Below are 19,660 nucleotides of genomic sequence, written 5' to 3' on the forward strand. Positions count from 1 at the left end.
GCAGAGGGGAAAGTATACAAGATAAGTCTGATCCGATTGGATTTTTTAATTCAACAGGAAAATGCACTTCTATTCACATAGTTTCACTAATGTGTGTGAAATACCAAAAGAGCCAATAATGCTGGAAGTTGAACAAAAAGGATTGTTCACCACAATGCTTAAAATGACTTGAAGTTTCAAAGGGCTGTAGTTTTGCAACGATTAGTTATACAGATTTACTATTTAAGATCTATGCATGGATTTGGTCTACAAACACCTGTGATTTTTTTCAGATTTTTTCGGAGAGGGTCACCTGCCAAATTGCGCTGAAATTGGGTGATTTCACACGGAATGACCCACTTACTCAACACTACAGCGTCTCAGCCAGAGACATTACACACGTACGGCTCCCACACACAGCTGCGTTCCGTCAACGCATTCCAGTGGGTGTTCTCGACGGTAGCTATGCAAATGACTTGAAGTAAAACCGTAATGTGATTGGTTGGTGCCGTCCGTAGATTGGCTTGATTGGCCGGTGCCGTCTGTCGGTGCAGCAACAACTGAACTCCTCAACGCGAGCAGCGGGAGAAACGCGACGCGACGGACCCACAATTCAGTTCGGCAACGGATCACGTGAGCCCATTTAAAGTGAATGGGATGCGTCTCCAGCAACGCGATGCACGCAGCTGTGTGTGGGAGCCGTTACTCAACACTACAGCGTCTCAGCCAGAGACATTACACACTTACTCAACACTACAGCGCCTCAGCCAGAAAAATTACACACTTACTCAACACTACAGCGTCTCAGCCAGAGACATTACACACTTACTCAACACTACAGCGCCTCAGCCAGAAAAATTACACACTTACTCAACACTACAGCGTCTCAGCCAGAGACATTACACACTTACTCAACACTACAGCGTCTCAGCCAGAGACATTACACACTTACTCAACACTACAGCGCCTCAGCCAGAAAAATTACACACTTACTCAACACTACAGCGTTTCAGCCAGAGACATTACACACTTACTCAACACTACAGCGTTTCAGCCAGAGACATTACACACTTACTCAACACTACAGCGCCTCAGCCAGAGACATTACACACTTACTCAACACTACAGCGTCTCAGCCATTGTTCTGCTTAACTCAGTTGAATTAGGGCTAGAACATTTTCTAGCCTTGTGGAACATTTTCATGGCCACACAAACATGCATTAGGAATGTATGATATTGGATTTCTGCACAACTTGTCAAACATCTTTTGGCCGATTGCCGATATATACAAATCTTTTTTCTTTCCTATTATACTACTTACATATCTACTTCTACTCGTACTATGATGGCAAACTTCTTGCATATATGGGCATAACACTTTCCTACTCATTCATTCTACCTTAAATGTAAACTTTAAGAAAATGGAGATTCATTCATGAGAAATAAGGTAATCATTACACCATGGTGTATATGCCAAAAATGCCATTTTCATCCCATTTTAACAGACTTGTACAATGTGTCCACTGAAACCTAAATAGGCGTGCCAATAAGAGTCTTATTGAATATGAGTCAATAAGATTCATCTGACGGGAATATCTGCAGAAATGTTCATATCGGCTGATGCCAATAATACCTTCAGCTGATGCGGATTGTGTCTGCCGATACATTGTCGTACCTACAATCATGCATCCCTAACATGCAGGGACGCTGGACCTACCTGAGAAGATACTGATACTGCAGCTGCTGCATCTGATAGAGGTTGATTGCAGTTAGCTCCTGTTGTCTCTTTAATCTCTCCTGATCAACATCCCCCTAAACACACACACACACACACACACGGTGTGAGAGAGCCGCTGGTACCGAAGATGTGGAGAATGAGCACACAAAACAATGAGTGTGCAGACGTGTGAGGTGCGCTCACTTACCAGGAGTGGGGGTGCCGCTGGTCCGGGTGTAAACGGTACCCTCCCCCAGATCTTTATGATCTCGCCCAACGGCTGGAAGACCTCGTCACAGCCCCTCTTGACCAACAGTGTCATTGTGAAGTAGCCCGCCTGAAACCACTCGGTCATCTCCTGATTGCTGAAGGGTCCTGAGGAAGGATGCAGATGGGAGTTACATAGAGCAGACAAGGCCTCTCATCACATTAACCCATCTGTGCTCTGTGGAAATGTGGGTAGTTTGATCGTGATTGGGTCACTGTGACTCCAATATCAATGCATTCCTCAAAGCTACCCAAGGTCATGGTCCTGCTACTTTTAAGGGATGTGTATAAATGAGACGCACATGTTACTGCAGAAATAGTAGATGTCAAACTAGGATTATGAAAGACATAAAAGGTTATGTAAAAGTCTAAATGCTAAGTGCTAGGTTTCAAGCACTTCCAGGTTTTTCACATAGATCGGCGTCTCTGAAGGTCACGAAGAACATGGGGGGGGGCGCTGTAGCTGCCTGGCTGTTTTAGCTGTTGGAACTAGCAACTCGAGCTAGGCAAAACCGATGGTTTTCAGGTTTTTTTCCCCTCGTACCGACAGTACATGGTGACCTCCAGAGACGGTGATCTATGTGAAAATTTAGATCTCCTTTAATGTGTGTCATTCAGCAGGTCTGCTGGATGCTGGGACAGTGATACTGCAGCAGTGCCCCTCTCCTGTGCTCTGCTCACCCTGAACCTCCCCCTGTGGGTCCTTGTAGAACCATTTAAAAGCAACGTCGTGGCTGATGGGCAAGGCTGTTGGTTTGGGCCGCTCAGCGCTCTTGGCCAGCTGCTCATCGTCCACCACCCCGTCCTGGAGGTAAGCCACCATTTTCTCTGCTTCCTGAAAGGGGAAGCAAGTGAGTGTCACATTTGATTATTCACAAAGCCTTCAATACTCTTACTCAAATCAGCTACATTTACTACACGTTATGAGGCCTATCTGGGCTCCCAGTTCCAAGCTCCCACCTGTTCAAAGTGCTTTAGTCCCTCATCTTCATCCGCATCATGGGGCATGGCACCGGGCCTGCCGATGGGTGCCATGACGCCCGCTGTGAAGGGTAGGTTGGTGGGGACTGCTGCGGGTATCTCTAGAGACTGAGGCAGTGTTGGCTGTGGCGGCTGTGTTGGCTGTGGCGGCGGTAGTGTGGGGATGGGGGCAGGCATGTCTGAGGGACACGAGAGGCAGGTCAGCACAGTGGTTTTAGCCGACTCACCTACAGAGACATGACCGGAACTATTACACTCACCTGAACTGGCGGAGGCGACGTGGGGGAGTGAGATGCCCTCCACCATGCCCGTGGAGGCAGGGGTGTGCTGGGGTACTTTGCAGGGCTCGGGTAAGACGTCTGGGGCTCTCTCTACCGGCCGTTGGCTGGCCTCGGCTGCTACCGGCTGGATAGGGGAGAGAGGTGAAGGGGCAGTGGGCTCTGGAGGGGTGGGGGCTGCCGGAACGGGAGCAGATGTGATCGCTTCTTCCTCTGGTTTTCCCAGTTCCTCTACTGAAAAAGTAAGCAGTGCATTTAGAGAAACATCACGTTATAGTGAATTCATACCAGCAGACTTCAGTTATCAGAGTAATCTATGAGCTTAGAGCATGAACCAACTACGTTCCAGAAATCCACAACACTCAGTACTCACCCTCCCTCCTCTCTCCCTCCTTCCTGGCCTCCGCGGCCGTGTCTTTGGTCTCCTCTGATTCGCTCTCGTCTCTCTCCCAGTGTTCCTCACACTCCTCCAGAGGCCGAAAGTCCAGCTCTGCCTCCTCCAGGATGGGCTCCTTAGGACCCTTCTGCCAGAGGAGAGGAACAGGGGAGGGGGAGAGGAGAGCTGTGAGGCATTGTCCAGACCAGACAGAACATCAGACTTTGGATCAATTAACACCAAGAAGCCACGACAATTCCTATAGAACTGTACAGTCTGGGGTATAGTTGGGTGAAGGCATCTGAAACTCTTAAGCAAATGGCATGCTCCTTCGTACAAATTTGGTGGGAAGCATACGAAACATGTGCTTTGATGACGCAATTCTCGTCACACATCATGGAACTACTGACTGACAGGAAAGGAAAACCAATACTTAACAATCAGGACACTTCAGGAATTTAGCACACAGATGTAATACATAATAGAGCTGTTGCAGTCATAAGACGTGACTGAAGAGGTACAGTATGTATGGCCATCTATCTATCTGGAACGTCTGTGTGTCAGTGTGTGCGTATGTGTGTGTGCCGCATATCTCTCGAACCGTTCGGTTTCAAACTTGGCAGGGGTCTTGCTACTGGCATGAGTAAGTGCAGTGCCAAGCTTGACGTTGTTTGGATAATAAAAGCAAAAGATATTGTTAAATATATCGGTAAAAGAAGCACACGTTGGCTTTCTCCGCTCTAATGTAGCCACTCCCCCTCTCACACAGCACAGCGCAGGACCAGAGGCAGTGGGGGGTAAGTGGAGTTTTGGCAGCACTGAATCACGGGTTAAAACACAAGATGTTTGGATGATTATCATGTCTGACCTCAACAATAATGACTCAATTATGAAAATTACATAAAAGTATGCAATGAACTGAGGCTTCGAATAGCCCAGGCTACTTTAGACTTGAGACTCTGAATAAACGAACGACAATTCCGACTGCAAGGTCCTAAATTGAAACGAGCATGTATCTTTCTACAAAATGGTTTGTCTTCTACATCGTTAGGCTATTCAATAGGCTTACATATAGCCTTACATCAAAGCTTTAGGCTTATGTCATTTCGATCAGCTAAAGACAACGAGTGGCAGACAGAGCGTGAGGTCACTTAGGCCTAGGCCTACCAGGGAGTCACATCGTTGCAAATTTCAAACGATGATGCATCATTCCACAAAATGGTTTGTCTTCAGTATCGGGAAGTTATTCAATAAGCTTAACAATAATATAGCCTCAACTCAAAACAGCTGTTAGGCTTATGTCATTCTGATCTGTAGAAATGTCACATGCAGCCATGCCTACATTCTGCTTACTGCACATTAATAATATATAGGTTAATATATATTAATATTTAAGATTCAGTATTCATTATTTAATGCTTAGCTGGAATGATGTTTTCCCTATCATCCTATTTTTAAAGGCGGCATACCTGCGGGCATGTAATTGGGTTATGGGTTTTCTACAGGAATGGCATGTTTAAATGGGCACTGCACTAGTAACTTTAAAACTAGAGATGCACCGATTGCAATTTTCTGGGCCGATACCGATTTCCGATTTTTCATAGAGTTTGACCTGCCGATACCGATTTTAGCCGATTCCGATTTCATTTCTTCTAACCATTTTACAGCACACACACAAATAGTTATTTTCTATCTTTTCTTTGATAGAACATGTTAATATAGACGTGTAATCAACTTATCAATTATGAAATAGATGTTAAAAAAAAAAGGAACCGGTGAGCAGACAGATTCTTTTTCAAGTCTAACTTCAGATGCAGTATCAAATTATGGATTAAGTTAAGTTATGGAACACCCATTTTATGCTTCTCACATCCAATATCCAACTAAAGATTTAAGAACAATTTTCATGATACATTTGAACATACTACCATGTAACATATTTTCATATGCATTGATGAATTTATGGGAGGTCGAGGGAAAAGTGGTAGCAGCCTAGGCTATCACGCAGGGGAGAAGTGCTAATAGCGATTAGGTGCTCCACCATATGAAAACAGTGCACGTCTGTTTTGCGGTGAAAAAATTCAATCCAAATTCCGGTTAAATGCATCAATTAGGCTATAGAAACTTTCAAAGACGACTGATTCAGTATTCAGAGCATCGGTTTTCTTCATTGTAGGCTACTATGTCAAAAGCAACTTCAACGTTTGTTTGACTTTCTAATAGGCTATCGTTTGTTCACTTTCACGACATCCACTTCTCAATCTGCTAGACTAGGGTATTTTAAGGCATAGCCCTAGTCTACGTGCAGTAAATAGTTGGAGTATTTTTTTTTTCAGTGGAGTAGAACTACTAGGGCTACTGTATGTCGCTGCTTGTTGACATCTTTGATTATTTTTAATGTCGCAGTCGTTTATCTCCGTTCAGCAGGCTTGTGGTTCAGCTGTGGGCACGCAATTAGCGGCAGTGACGGGTGGTGATGAGCGATGTTTACGTAGCCTAATGAAGTGACAGCTTAGTCAATTCCACGCAGTAGGCCAATGGTAAAGCACAGCGTTTGCTGCATAGAAAAAATCAGTAGCCTATTAGCGCTTTCTTTGTAGCCCTACATCCAGCCCTGAGTGTTGGCCTGGTTCCTAGCTTCTTCAAACTTTGCAAACTCAGCTGGGTGTTGTTACAATTGCGGCGCACAAGTGTATTTGACCGGCATAAAATCGGCATGTCTAAGACTGACCGGCCGGTCGCCGTTCATGGCCGATCACGTGAAAATCGGCCGATTCCGGTCACCAGCCGATCTATCGGTGCATCTCTATTTAAAACTAGAATGTAATGCCAGAGGAATTACAATAGTGGATGGAAATCTGCTGGCTTAATGTTGGTGGGGAAATTCCTTGAAAAAAAAAAAAAAACATTAAATCACTTAATCTTTGAGTTCATACAAACCCTCATACCAAAATACCTTGTGTGTCAAGGCGTTTTTGAGATATAACACTCAAGGTGTTTTTGACCTTGACATTTGACCTCCAACATCAATTCACTTCATCTTTGAGTCCATACAAACACTCATACCAAATTTCAGGCATGTATGTCAAGGCATTCTTGAGATATCACACTCAGAGTGTTCATTGAGTTGACCTTTGACCTCCAACATCAACTCACTTCATCTTTGAGTCCATACAAACACTTGTACCAAATTTGAAGCATATGCGTCAAACCGTTCTGGAGATATAATGCTCAAAGCATGAGAAATGGCTGTGACTTATTTTGACACACGGGAAACACTTAAACAGGATGTGTAGTTTTAGGGAGCACCAGATTGTATGCATTAGAAGCTGAGACGGTTGAATTCACAGGTGACACCTGTGCCAGTGTTCTAATTGACCGATCCCAAGCCCCTCCTCCCATTGTCAGTCCCATAGTTACTGTTGCTAAGTCGGACAAGTTTGCAGGAAAGTGTGCGAGAACGCGTGTTCAACATGGGGACGCAGCACCCCCATTTAGCCGAGTGCAACAGTGTATGCTGGATTTCTGGGCGTCAAGTAATCTTGATATATTCAAAAAAACAGAGGCCAGAAAGGCCTTCAGTATGCAGATGGACACATTCACAATGTCTGCTGTTATCAACGAGGTGGAACACCACAAATTGAGGACAACAAATCCGGTGTCGTGGATCTTAATGGGATGCATGTTAACTGGGGATAAACAATTAGCACGTCATCACGAGCAGGTAGTTTACCTTATTTGCTGCAGAAGTGACTGATTCAATAAACAGGTCTGTGCAAAAATATGGTGTTGACGTGTCCATAACAAAATCTAACCATATTTTGAGGATTAATAGAAGACGGGACCAAGTGTTGCAGATCCAAGTTCCCACGCAACTTGGGAGAGTGACTATAGCCAAGCAGCTCATGTTGGGGAGGTGGAGAGATTGCTTCTCTTCGGTAGGCCGATAGCCTACTTATTATTTTGAATGGCTGCTTTAGAAGGAAGAGTTCAAATAAACATGATACAAGTGTATTGAAAAGAAAACCACTCCGAGTTCAAACCCATGCTTATCACGTTTGACATATCTGCAGTTTGCAGACGTGATTTGTCTTGCACTAGACTTGCCCGCTTATGCTATAATTAATTTAAACGTGGGCAATGTAGTACCCTTTGTCTAATATGGGCGATTTCGAGACTGCATAGTTTTGAATCTGCACGATTCGATCTTTAGAAGACATTGGCTATCTCTCGTTCAGCCATCAATAATGCATCGCAGTATAGGCTATTATTGCGTTTGTTGAAAAAATGATCATTAGCTTATTTCTGTGAACAGTCTTCTATCCCAAGTTAAACATGGCAAGGTAGCAAAGCTGAAAGTATTCTTGTTGTGTGTAAGGCGATACGTGATTGAAGGTGTATTCTTTTGCGCGTCTTCCAATCGTATGAATATGCGAGTTCAGTTCCTGCAAGGTAGGTATAATTTTTTGCGTAGGCTTATGTTGTCGTTTCATCAGTGGAAACCAGATTTAGTTATGTTTTTGTGTGTAGCCTAGTTATGAACACAAATAAAGGGAACATTTTCGTACACACTCAGATTTCTTTACTGAAAAGTAGCAGCCTATCCAAAGTTATGCAAAGTTAGGCCTATGGGTGTTAACGTTTCACACGGTCAGGATATCGGATGTCACTTCTACAAGTATCCCAGGCTTATCTTTGAACCTTTTTGAGCTCTTTAGTTACTTAAGCTACTCGCAAAAGAAGCATTATAGCATTCGCATAACTGGCATATTGTCATACCGAATGGCCACTAGAAAATTCAAAATTGACCGAGGTCCTCATTGTGACATAGCAAAAGGGGGCGGGGCTTGGGATCGGTCAATTATCCCGGGAACTACTCTGGGAGCTTAACAAGCGCAGCTGCCTTTAGGCCATTATGACATCACAGCCTTTGAAGTTTATGGGGGGAAAATGAGGTTAACATTTTTAATCCCTTATTTCTCATAATAACTCTTGCCCCACTCCAGAACGGTTATTTCAACATGTGAAGAAGAAGAAGAAGAAGAAGAAGAAGAAGAAGAAGAAGAAGAAGAAGAAGAAGAAGAAGAAGAAGAAGAAGAAGAAGAAGAAGAAGAAGAAGAAGAAGAAGAAGAAGAAGAAGAAGAAGAAGAAGAAGAAGAAGAAGAAGAAGAAGAAGAAGAAGAAGAAGAAGAAGAACACACGTTAGGGATGTCCCGATCTGATATTTGGATCGGATCGGCCGCGGATATTAGCAAAAACATGTGGGATCGGCCTGCACGGGAAAATCCCGATTTGGCAGCAAAGATGGCAACATTTCCGGAAAGGTACTGGCTTGATGAAATTCATTCTTGACTCTCTATCCGACCACATAAAGACCTCGGGATACTTCGGTTTGGCTTTAGGGACCCTCTACTCACTACCACGAAAGTGTAATGTTGTTTGGAACTGTAGAAGAGGTATAAAAATAGTGTTTTGTAGCGGCGAAATAATATGCCCTTCTCACTTCCACGCTAACGAGTTTTGACTAAAAACGGTAAAATCGAACTTTCGCAAAACACATCCGAATGACATGATTTTGATGTCAACTCAACATATGTACTCCCAATCATCCGTAAATTGATCTAAAGTGCATTTTACTCCGGATAATTCCTTTATAGGGCGCACAATACTTGCCGCATACTAACTGCCGCACTCTGAGCAGGTCTTATCGCTTGTAAAATAGCAATAGGAAGTTGCTGTTCGGGTAGGAACACTGACCCCCTTCTGAAATCGAAATGGAAAAGAGCTGCTATGCTATAGACTGTAGAGTACAAATAGATAGGGAACTTACAGGAATTCATAGCTCTCTTTCTACAGACTGCTTTCAGTGCATTCTCTCTAAATAGTATCGGAGTTTTGTTTATAGCGTGTTGCAAAAATGCACATTAGTTCATTTATTATTGCGCTTCTCAACTGTAGGGGGATCCCAAGAGCAGGTCTTCTTTAGTGCTGCTTTAAGTGTTGTTCTCTCACTGACACCCATTATAAGGAAATTATCTATTTTGTTGTACCAAAATAGAATCCAGTAATCCCCAAATCTGTCTGACATCTCGACCCTGCTCGATCACACTTCAAACAGCAACAAAAAAGCAAACCTTAAATACATAGAATATGGTCCTTAGGCGGACTAGGCCATGTTACGTGAACCTTTCTAGGTGCTGTTGTAGCTTGTGGTCACATGTGTGCAAAGCTGCATGTACATTCTCTGAAATTCAGATGGAATTTAAGATCACTCTGACCTTTTATTAATACTTGCAGTGGCGCAGAAGTGTTTTCCTATTATTTATTTTTTTTGCTTGAATCCATCAGTTGGAAGTAAATAAATAAGACCTGTAAAAATGTTGTTTTAATTAATATCATTAATAAGGAATAATAATATAATATTAGCAAGAATGAGATACTAGTATAATGAAACTTGAACACACTTTTTGAGGTCACAAAACTTTGTCATCAAGAAAATATTGCTATCCAGAAAATATTGAGATTTTTTTGGTCAATGCCTCACACCCCTACCCCTAAGTCGTGTTCCAACTGCTCCCAGAGCCGCTCGTTTTTTCCCCCCCAACTAGTAAAATAATTTATATTTTCCCGCTATTCAGAACAGCCTAAGAATATTGCCATTCTACTATTCACTTGCTCCTCAACTTAACAAAATTCTATTGTTCACTGAGGCCTGGACGTTACCCTTGATTATATCATCTGGCTGCACAGCTACACTAATTACTGTTAGAATTAAGTGTGATTTTTTTTTATCCTCGCTAAAACAGAGGTAATGGTGACAAGGTTTACAGGTTGTGAAAACCAGCTGGCTGCACTAGTAAATGTTTTTGGACGAGAGCTGTTGGGTTCATGATGTCGGAACCAAATAGTGATTCAGATGGGAAATGAAAGTTAAACAGTCTTGTATGACGCAAACCTTAAGTCCTGACTACCCAAGCTCATGTGACCGCTTTTAATCACACTTGCTTCTGTCACGCATCACACAAATACTGTGACAAACATTTAGCCACGTGCTGGGAAGTGAACTGCCCAAAGAGGAAATGAAATACGTCATTGGCTGAAAACTATAACTGAGTCTTAAGCAAAACATACATCATTTGTCTTCAGTTCTTTAAATTCCTGATATTTTTTCAAACACATCTAGGGGAATAAGTCCTGACAAGGCCTGCACTTGCTATGCTTCCATTCAACTACTTAAAGTGAATTTAAACTTCTGCATGAGAAATCCACAGTAGAACCATAAAACCTATTAAGTGAAGTCAGACATGTATTTCTTGGTAGAGGGGTGGACTGAGTCCTGAATCCCATAGGACAAATGTATCCATTGTTTTCCAAAATGTAATAATTCACACAGCCGTAATAACACTGCACTAGGGCAGCCTCTCACCTTGAGTGAGTGGAAGGCTCCGGAAGAGTCAAAGATGCCCGTCTCCTCCTCCGCGTCCTCCAGGCACCACTCAGGCAGGGCGTCACGGTCGTCATCCAGGCTGCCGCTGCCGGAGCGGGGTCGCCGGTAACCCCGCTCCTCCTCCCCCCGTGCGTCGAACGGGAACCGCCGGCGCTCTGGGTGTTCCCGCCACCCAGCTGAGCGAGGCACATCTACTCAGACAGGGAGCAGAGAGAGGACAGAGAGAGGTCATTACAGAGGACACTGGAACATGCATCTCCAAAGAAACTACAATGATTGGGAGAAGTCTGGCAAGCAGAGTTGGGCACCGAACCACGGTTCTAATATGGCACCAGCGCCGACGGTAGTAACAACATCCAATAACAACGTGGATTTTGGTGCCCAGTTAAATCTCTGCCATTTTTTTTTTTTTTTTTTTTTTTTTTTTTTTTTTTTTTTAACATGAGGCATCACTGCAGGTCATGCGCCATCTTTAATGTGTGTGCATCCATGGCAAGCCGTTTTACCATTTTAAATTTCTTATGCATAGAAGCAATGACATATTGATAGTAAATTGAATATAACAGTTCGATTTCATGTTCGAGTTAGTCTTATCAATAAAAAAAAAAGCTACTCATGCTTTAGACCATATTATTGCAAAAACAAAGTACCGGTTCAGGCACCGGCACCGTTTTAAACGGATAAAACCCAAACGATACCCAACCCTAAACATAAGATGCGTTTTGGACTATGGCTCGGTTACCTGTAGCCCTGCTACAGAACTGGCAATACTAACATTTGGCATCATCTCAGAGGCGCCTAAGCAAATACAATCTCCACACCGTATGTTAGTGTGGCTCACAAAGCACACAGGACTGGGGTTTTGTCAGAGGAGGGGACTAGTGTCTACGCTCAATGCATTCATTATGAAACTCAGTCCACTATGCCGTTTGCTCATCAGAACCGCCATTCTACACCCTCATCTGTCTGCAGGAGGGAGGTTAGGCTCGGCAGAGGGACAGACTGTGCAGGTTAGGGGAGGACAGCCGGGCGCACCTGGACTGGGAGGACCCCACCGGTCGCCATCCCACCTTGAGCCCGCTAGCTGCCAATCCCCCTCATCTTCCTCACCGTTTTGCTCCTCACGAGACATGCGCCAGTTCTCGCTCTCTGATCGTGTGAAGTCGTGTTTACGCACAAGGCCCGGCACCGCATCCTCATAGTTGGCTCGAACTGCAGGAGGACAACAAACAGTGCTTATTAGACCTGACCTGCAACAAATATCATGAGAGGTAGCAATGTCACTCAAGAGATCTCATGGGAATGACCTACTGTGGTTAAGCTGATAATGAGGTGGGGCTGCTTCTGTGAATGGGAGAGGGGAGATAGAATGGTGAACAAAACAGACCAATTCTCACAGTTATACATCATAAAATCATTTACTAGGATTAAACACATAAGAAAAGTACTCAGTGCCATCCACAAAAACACATTACATACTCTGAATCTATCCATACAAACCTGGATCTTTTCGTCCAGGCTTTTCAAACCTTCGGTCTCCCCTAGATAGAAAAAAACACAAAGCGTGTCAAGGTCACTTGATCCGTACAAGTTAGGACACAGCTCCAATAAAAAAAAAAAAAACTAGGCTAATGACCAACATTAAGACATCTGCCATGCAAAAATGTGCAACACTGTTTTTTCTCCAACATGGTGAGCATCAACATGATGAACAACAGGATGTGGCTGTTTTGGTTTTTTGTGTAGGTTGGGGGAAGCTGGACTACCTCTCCTCCCAGCTTTGCGAGCGATGCATTTCCCTTACTCCCCGTCCAAAGCCTCCCTCCACATCATCAAAACTTCTTTGGTAAAACCCTCCGTCTCCTCTGCCTCGGCCTTTTCCACAGATGCACACAAGACAGACAGACACATGACATGTAGTTAGTGGCCAACAATCACAAATAAAAAAGATCTAACATGAAGAGAAGATCATTTACACATTTTCTCTAAGCAAGGCATAAAACAACCTAATTGGTCTTACACAGTGCAGTGGTAGTAATCCCAATAATATTTAATAGTTTATATATTCTCATCACAAAGCTCACCTCTCTTACATAAAAACTACAGGTACAATTTTCATTAAACTTGGTGGAAAGCCGTAGCATGGGCCAAAGAACACCCAATAATATTCTGAAGCAGATCTAACTTACAGGGTGCCTGCACGAACATAATTTGAGACAAGAATTGGATTAAATTTGTAGACTCTCAGTGGAATGGTTTTATTGCAGATGTAATGATGAGAAACACCACTGGACTGAAGTCCATATTTCAGCTGATGTTTAACTTGTGTTTATTCAATTAATAAGGATGGCTGAAGATATGGCTTATTTGTCTTCACATATCCCAGCCCTTCCACGGCAAAACGTCGGCATGTGAATAGCCAAGCCGGAAGTTTAACTTCATTCAAATGAGAACCATTCGAGAACCAATCAGGTTCGCATGTTTGTGTTTGGAGGCGGGAGTTACAAAAAAAGTCTGACCAAGATGGCGGAGGCTACATGAGCCAACACAAAAATTTGTATGTGATTAAAAGGTTTCTACACATTGGCACTTGTATCAACACAAATTGCGGTTTATATGCCAAAAAAATTAGTCAGGGCACATACACACATTTTCGTTTGTTTATTCAAAGTCTAAAAGACAGTCCAAAGTAGCCTGGGCTATTCGAAGTTTCAGTTTATTGCACATCATTTTTTTACGTCGTTTTGAATAGCGACTCCATACCATACTCCATCCGTGCCAAGTTTGACTTTGTTTGGATAAGAAAGCACTGTAGGCTACCAGAGAGGTTAAGCGGGCCTTTGGCAGAACTGAATCTGTGGGTAAAAAGTTAAGCCAGTGGATGTGTGGACAGTTTTTATGCGTTACCTCAACAATAGACTCCCTGAATGCGGTTTGCTTGCATAAAATAATTCTGCGGACTTTGCAACACACCAACAAACACAGGTATGGAGTCATTATTCAAAACGACGTAAAAAAACTGAAACTTTGAATAGCCCAGGCAACTTTGGACTATCTTTAGCCTTTTCCCGATCATCCTATTTTTTAAAGCAGGCCTACCTGCAGGTATGTAATTGGGCTACAGGTTTTCTACAGGAATAGCATGTTTGTGCGGGCACTGCACTAGTTTTAATAAAGACAGATAGGCATAGGCAGATAGCTACAATGCCGACACTGTTAAGTATCAACTGGCAGATTGGTCAGATTGTGATATGGTTAGTGTAATAGTAATCCATAACCTAATGGAACTTGCTCAAGTTTAAGTCAGGATCTGTGGAAAAACAAATTACTTACTCAACCACCATGCTTACCTCGTCCCCTCGAAGAACTTCGACCTCTCGGCGCCCCTACCACAGTGCCCCCACCTCTTCCTGTCAGCCGAAGCACCGCCGCACTGTTTACAGACATAGAGAAATTTCTCTGTGGAGACAAAGACAGACATCAGCATTCCACTCTGAAAAGAAGCTAATTCTCCCTCTTGCATCTACGAGAATTTTCCCCTTTAAATAAAACTACAAATATGTGTTAATATGTAAATAAAAAACGTATGCTGTGCATATTTGTTGGTGCACAAAAATCACCTGCTCCTCTTCTGTAAAAGGTACAAGGGCCAATGGTGGTAAGGGATCCTCTTGTAAAATGGGAAGAAATTCCTTGTCATGTAGATCTATGGGAATCTAACAAGAGCAAGAGTTTGATCAGCTAAAGACAAATGCAGGACCACAACATATCAGACCTTACCTTTATTTAATAATTTTCTTACCTTGTTGTCCTTTACATAAAGTGCTAGCATTTCTTCCCTCCCATAACGGTAGTCTGCTAGTTTATACTTTGGCAAAGCAGGGGAGAGAGGTGGTGAAGCAACAGTGTTGCTGCTACCACCTCCACCAGACAGAGCCCGGAGCCTGAAGAAAGTGGGGAAGGACAGGAACAATGAGTATGTGAACGAGTCCAGACGCATACCAGGCCAGTCTGAGCTACAACTCAACAAATACTAAATGTCAGAAACATGGGATTTTATTTACCATTCTGGTCCAAAGTTAAGTGTCTGGGTTTCTGCCATTGTTTTTTTTTTTCAGGGTATTCTGTGGAAGATAACACACATGTGAGTAATGGTAAATGTCCGTATGCACAGATTCTCAGGCCATCAAGGACTGAGCAGTCAAGAGGTTTCACGCATCCAATTCACAACAGGCTGAAGGTGTTTAGGGCAGTGGGCTTGAGGTTGTTAATAGACAATGGTCTTGTTGTAGGTTTAGTATTGGCATTTTGTCCTGTGGTAATTAATACAAACACCCCAATAATGCTAAGACCACTTAGGGATATATTATGCATAGAGCAAATCTTAATTAGGATCAATTGTTTAGACATCAGAGGCAGTAATCTGAGGCATCACACACTCTAAAGACAACTATAGCCATGACCAAAACATTAAATATTGCCCTCACATGAATAGGGTTGATAGGCATCATAGATCTCACAACTTAGATTTTCCCACTCTCTGTGAAAGGAGCAAAGCTGCCCTCTCAAAGGCCAATGAATATTACAACGCACTCTGAAAGTTATTTTAAGATCCCTCCCGATTAGGTAGGGAGGTCTTTGAGACCCTTGCTAAACACTACCCATTACCTCGCCTGTCTGAGACACTTTTACATAATGACAAGCCGGAACCTTCATTTCCTTTAGTTACATGTTTGGTTTCAGGTTAAAAAAAAGAACTACACGCCTGAATCAAATCATACTTTATAAAAGGTTGGACTTTTAATGTGGTGAAGTGCTAATTAGGTGATTGTAGAACGAACGAACGAACAGAACGAAAGCGATGTTGGTTGCTATCTGAAATACCTTCCACCATATGTTACGGACTTAAAACGCCCGAGTCTGGCCAATGCCACTAGCATTCTTTGGTCCCGAGCCACGCGACTTTTACCCAGACTTTACTACACCAACAAATAACATTAGCTTACATGCAGGTACAGTCTAACCGCAGAATGAAAACAATTTCCTCATGTTGAACACATGGTCAGTGAGGTAGGGTGGACAACTGGAAGCCACGTGCAGACTTCTCTGATACGTTTATAGCTGAACTGATTAGCACCAATATCGCTCTCTTAGGTAACTGCAGGTGGTAACAGTTACGGTCGATGCAATTGAGTCGTAAATAAAAATGGTATTAGAAAAAATGATGATGAATCCTTAGCATTCAGTCGAAGATATTTCAATCAACACTTTGTTAACATTACCTGCCCTGCAACTCAGCATTAGCTGCCATTAGCTGGGGTTTATCTGACGCTAGCATAGGGTTACAGCTGATGGCTGGGTAGTGCAAAGAGGCTCTTTCACCTGACAGCTAACGTTACATAAAAGCTGGCGACGAAGCAGACATCTAAACATCGGTGTATGATGAGACATAACGTTACATATTCAGCTACAAGAACTAACATTGCAAGTTTGTTTCTGATTTGTTAATGGTGGTAAAGTTAGTCGTGTCTAAGTTACTGTGCGATAAGTTGACTTCACTGACCTGCATGTCTAAACAAGTTATAGAACACTACAGCTGTAGTACAACTACAGTTACTTTTTAAGGCAACATTAGCTAACATAACCATAAGTTACTCTATGATAAATAAGTTAACATTAACATCGGTATCCGGCCTTTGGCTAACAAAAAAAGCAACTTCACCTTCCTTGCCACTAACTACCATAGTTGGTTTGCCACATTTGTAAAAGTAACATAGGATTAACGTTAACGTCAAGTCATGGAGTTGAGCTAATGTTAGCTGCTAAGAATAAATTATACATAAAATTCCTTAGCATCGCAATTAAATAATAATAAAAACACTGCCAGATTAAACATCTTGATAAGAAGTGTTGCCAGGACACATGATCACACTTCATCTATTCGAATCAACAGGATCATTTACCGTGAGATTTGTGCTAGCTGACATTGACGTGACGTTTGCTAGCTACGCTGAACTACTTCACTTTAACGTGGCTATTACAACGTGGTGGATGCTGGATACAGCACTATGGGTTGTTATGGTTAGCCAGCCAATATGGTCAGCTAATGTTACGGTCACCAGACTTCCCATAGCAATGGCTAGCTAGCAAGAGAATGTAACTTACCACAGTATGCTTACTGACTACCACAATTGGCAAATTAGCAAGGCAAGTTAATTTATGTAACGTCACCAAGAAAATAAACAGTTGATTAACGTTACTAGTCCAGCATTTACACTATAACGTTAACTGCTAACGTATTACTAGGAGTTAACGTTAGCTAACGTTAAAATAAATAAATCCGCTAACGTTAGCTAGTTGAGGTCTAGATAACAGTTCATGTTGATTCATTTAAACTAGCATTTGGTAAATACATGGAAGTTATGCAGCCAACAATGCTGTTACATACCAGAGGTTTTCACACCATTTATATCTGGACTAGATACTGGCAATTAATATTCCCATAAAATCACCTAACTTAAGGTAGAACATTTAGCAACGGCTACATATCGTTGTTGCTAGCGGATGTTGGTGCAAGCGTAACATTAGGCTGCTAACGCTATATCATTAGCCGTTTAAATGCCTACGCTGTAGGCTAGCAGCCCAATATTAGTTGCTGACAACTTTTCATGCTAGCGTTGAACTAGCTAATTAGACACTGCTACATTTAAATGGCCAACTGTAACGTTAACGTTAGCTATGTACGATTGGTGTTTACGTTCAGCAAATATACATGTCAGTGGAATACTAACACTTCACAATTACTCATTATGTCAGACAAATCAGCAGCGTTGTAAAGTGACTTCACACGAGTTAATCCTTAACCCCAAACCCTCCGTGAGGCCTAGCAAGCCTACCGCAACAACAGGTTTTCCTGTTAGCACACCTCCACCACGCTCTAATCCATAGCGGCCACTGTATTTAACTTAAGACCGACGCTTCAAGGCCAGGCAGCCATGCGGATGTCAACACTTCAGCTAATAACTTCGCAGACCGAAAGGAGGGGGGCTAAACTACAGCAAATAAGATATTTAATACATATAAGGGTTATTTACAACTAAATAATCTATTTCAGGCTCGCTGTCTTACCTCTGCTTTAACTGACAGCGCAGGGTTTGTATGCGAGTTGACTCTCTCTCCGTTTCCACAAGATGGCTGAAATAGGGTCACATGACAAGAAAACTCCCGGATGAGCAAGAAACTGGATATGCTGACTACTGCGATTCGTGTAGTCTATCTTTTACTGTCTATGAGTCTGTCTCAGTAGCTTCTACATTTTGAACATTGAAAAGATGAATATGTGATACTGTAGCAGCATATATGCCTAATTTACTGTACGATCTAGATTAGGATTAATTCAAAGCTGTCAAGTTTATTTATTCAACCAATGTATTATTCAGGCTAAAACACAATCATGGTGAATGGGTTTTCTATAGTTTATTATGAATTTTTTTTTTTTTAATAGGCCTAGCCTAGCCTACTTGAGCCATGAAGATCTTTAGGCCTAGACCATGGCTCTGGGCCTACAACCCTGTCTTGAATTGACTACACTAGGCCAGTGGTTGTCAGCTGAAGGCAAAGTGAGGTGTGCTGTGGAATTTTGAGCAACCTAATGCATTTTTAAACGGGCTCATGAAATAGGCTATAGGGGTATTTTTCAATGCATAGGCCTAAATGACACAGCTTCTTAATTAAAAATCTTAGTCACCATTACATTACATTTGACGGATGCTTTTTAACCAAAGAAACTCATAACAAGTGAAACATCAAGGTAGAACCATGTGAGCATATCACTATGGTCTCAGCTCATGAGCACTGTGAGAAATGGTAATAAGAATGAACACACCTGTTACATTCTAATGTCTGCAACACCTAGGCCTACTTTAAAATCACTGTAGCTTAATATGTGTGTGTGCAAATCAAGTGGTAGATCCTCTGGACTGGGCAATGCTACTGTGAGAGAAAAGGACAAAAATAGGGGCATTGTATGTGTAATTATAGGACAATATTGAACATGTTAAAGTGGTATCTTGCAGGCAAAAAATAGGCCTACACTACCCCACACAATTTAAAAAGTGTAACAACCAAGCAATTTGCTGTGAGCAGATTTCTGAAATGAAAATGTACATTTCCAGTTGGGCTGTCAATATCATTAAAATATCTTGTTCATCTAAGAACTGGTTTACATGTATTTTGACCAGGACAGTTATTAAAAATAACTATAGTAATACTATATGATTTCTATAGTAGCCCAGTTCTAAGGTAGTATAGCCTACTTCTATGTTTTGTAATACCAATAGATTCCTTATACAGCGTTCCTACATTATTAACCTACAGTGTGTCCCAAAATACTATAAGGTTCCTATAATATCTATAGTAGTCCTATAAGATTGTCCTTTTAATATTTTATCTTTATTTTATTTTTAGATTCCTTTTCGTAAGCGCGGGCCACAAAAAACAGGAACTGTCCCAGTTAAACAGTGGTGCTGGTCGTGAGTGAGGTTCCCCCTTCACTGTAAACCGCTTTGGGTGCCTTGATAAAGCGCCTTACAAACGCAATATGTAGTTGGTGTTGT

At 42.3% G+C, this 19,660-nt stretch overlaps 1 protein-coding gene across 7 annotated transcripts in view; it reads right to left on the reverse strand.

The window, feature by feature from the left end:
• The window catches only part of gigyf2 (GRB10 interacting GYF protein 2), a 34,475-nt gene extending 16,177 nt beyond the window's left edge, over positions 1-18,298 (reverse strand). For 3 of the 7 annotated variants that reach the window (XM_042062343.1, XM_042062269.1, XM_042062062.1), the window contains exons 1-16: positions 18,174-18,298; positions 15,110-15,169; positions 14,848-14,989; positions 14,666-14,761; positions 14,396-14,504; positions 12,812-12,920; positions 12,546-12,586; positions 12,357-12,389; positions 12,156-12,257; positions 11,025-11,236; positions 3,596-3,746; positions 3,205-3,456; positions 2,924-3,123; positions 2,645-2,798; positions 1,905-2,071; positions 1,697-1,791 (exon numbers count right to left, since the gene is read on the reverse strand). In XM_042062343.1, coding sequence (XP_041918277.1) covers positions 1,697-1,791; positions 1,905-2,071; positions 2,645-2,798; positions 2,924-3,123; positions 3,205-3,456; positions 3,596-3,746; positions 11,025-11,236; positions 12,156-12,257; positions 12,357-12,389; positions 12,546-12,586; positions 12,812-12,920; positions 14,396-14,504; positions 14,666-14,761; positions 14,848-14,989; positions 15,110-15,147 — 1,901 coding nt within the window. In that variant the 5' untranslated portion in view covers positions 15,148-15,169; positions 18,174-18,298. Of the gene's footprint in view, positions 1-1,696; positions 1,792-1,904; positions 2,072-2,644; positions 2,799-2,923; positions 3,124-3,204; positions 3,457-3,595; positions 3,747-11,024; positions 11,237-12,155; positions 12,258-12,356; positions 12,390-12,545; positions 12,587-12,811; positions 12,921-14,395; positions 14,505-14,665; positions 14,762-14,847; positions 14,990-15,109; positions 15,170-16,767; positions 16,858-17,941; positions 17,965-18,173 lie in introns of those variants that run through there. The other 4 variants (XM_042062484.1, XM_042062413.1, XM_042062125.1 and 1 more) reach the window with 4 other exon arrangements.
• Positions 18,299-19,660: the final 1,362 nt, after the last annotated feature.

This window comes from Alosa sapidissima, chromosome 1, assembly GCF_018492685.1.
Source record: "Alosa sapidissima isolate fAloSap1 chromosome 1, fAloSap1.pri, whole genome shotgun sequence".
NCBI classification, from domain to species: Eukaryota; Metazoa; Chordata; class Actinopteri; order Clupeiformes; family Clupeidae; genus Alosa; species Alosa sapidissima.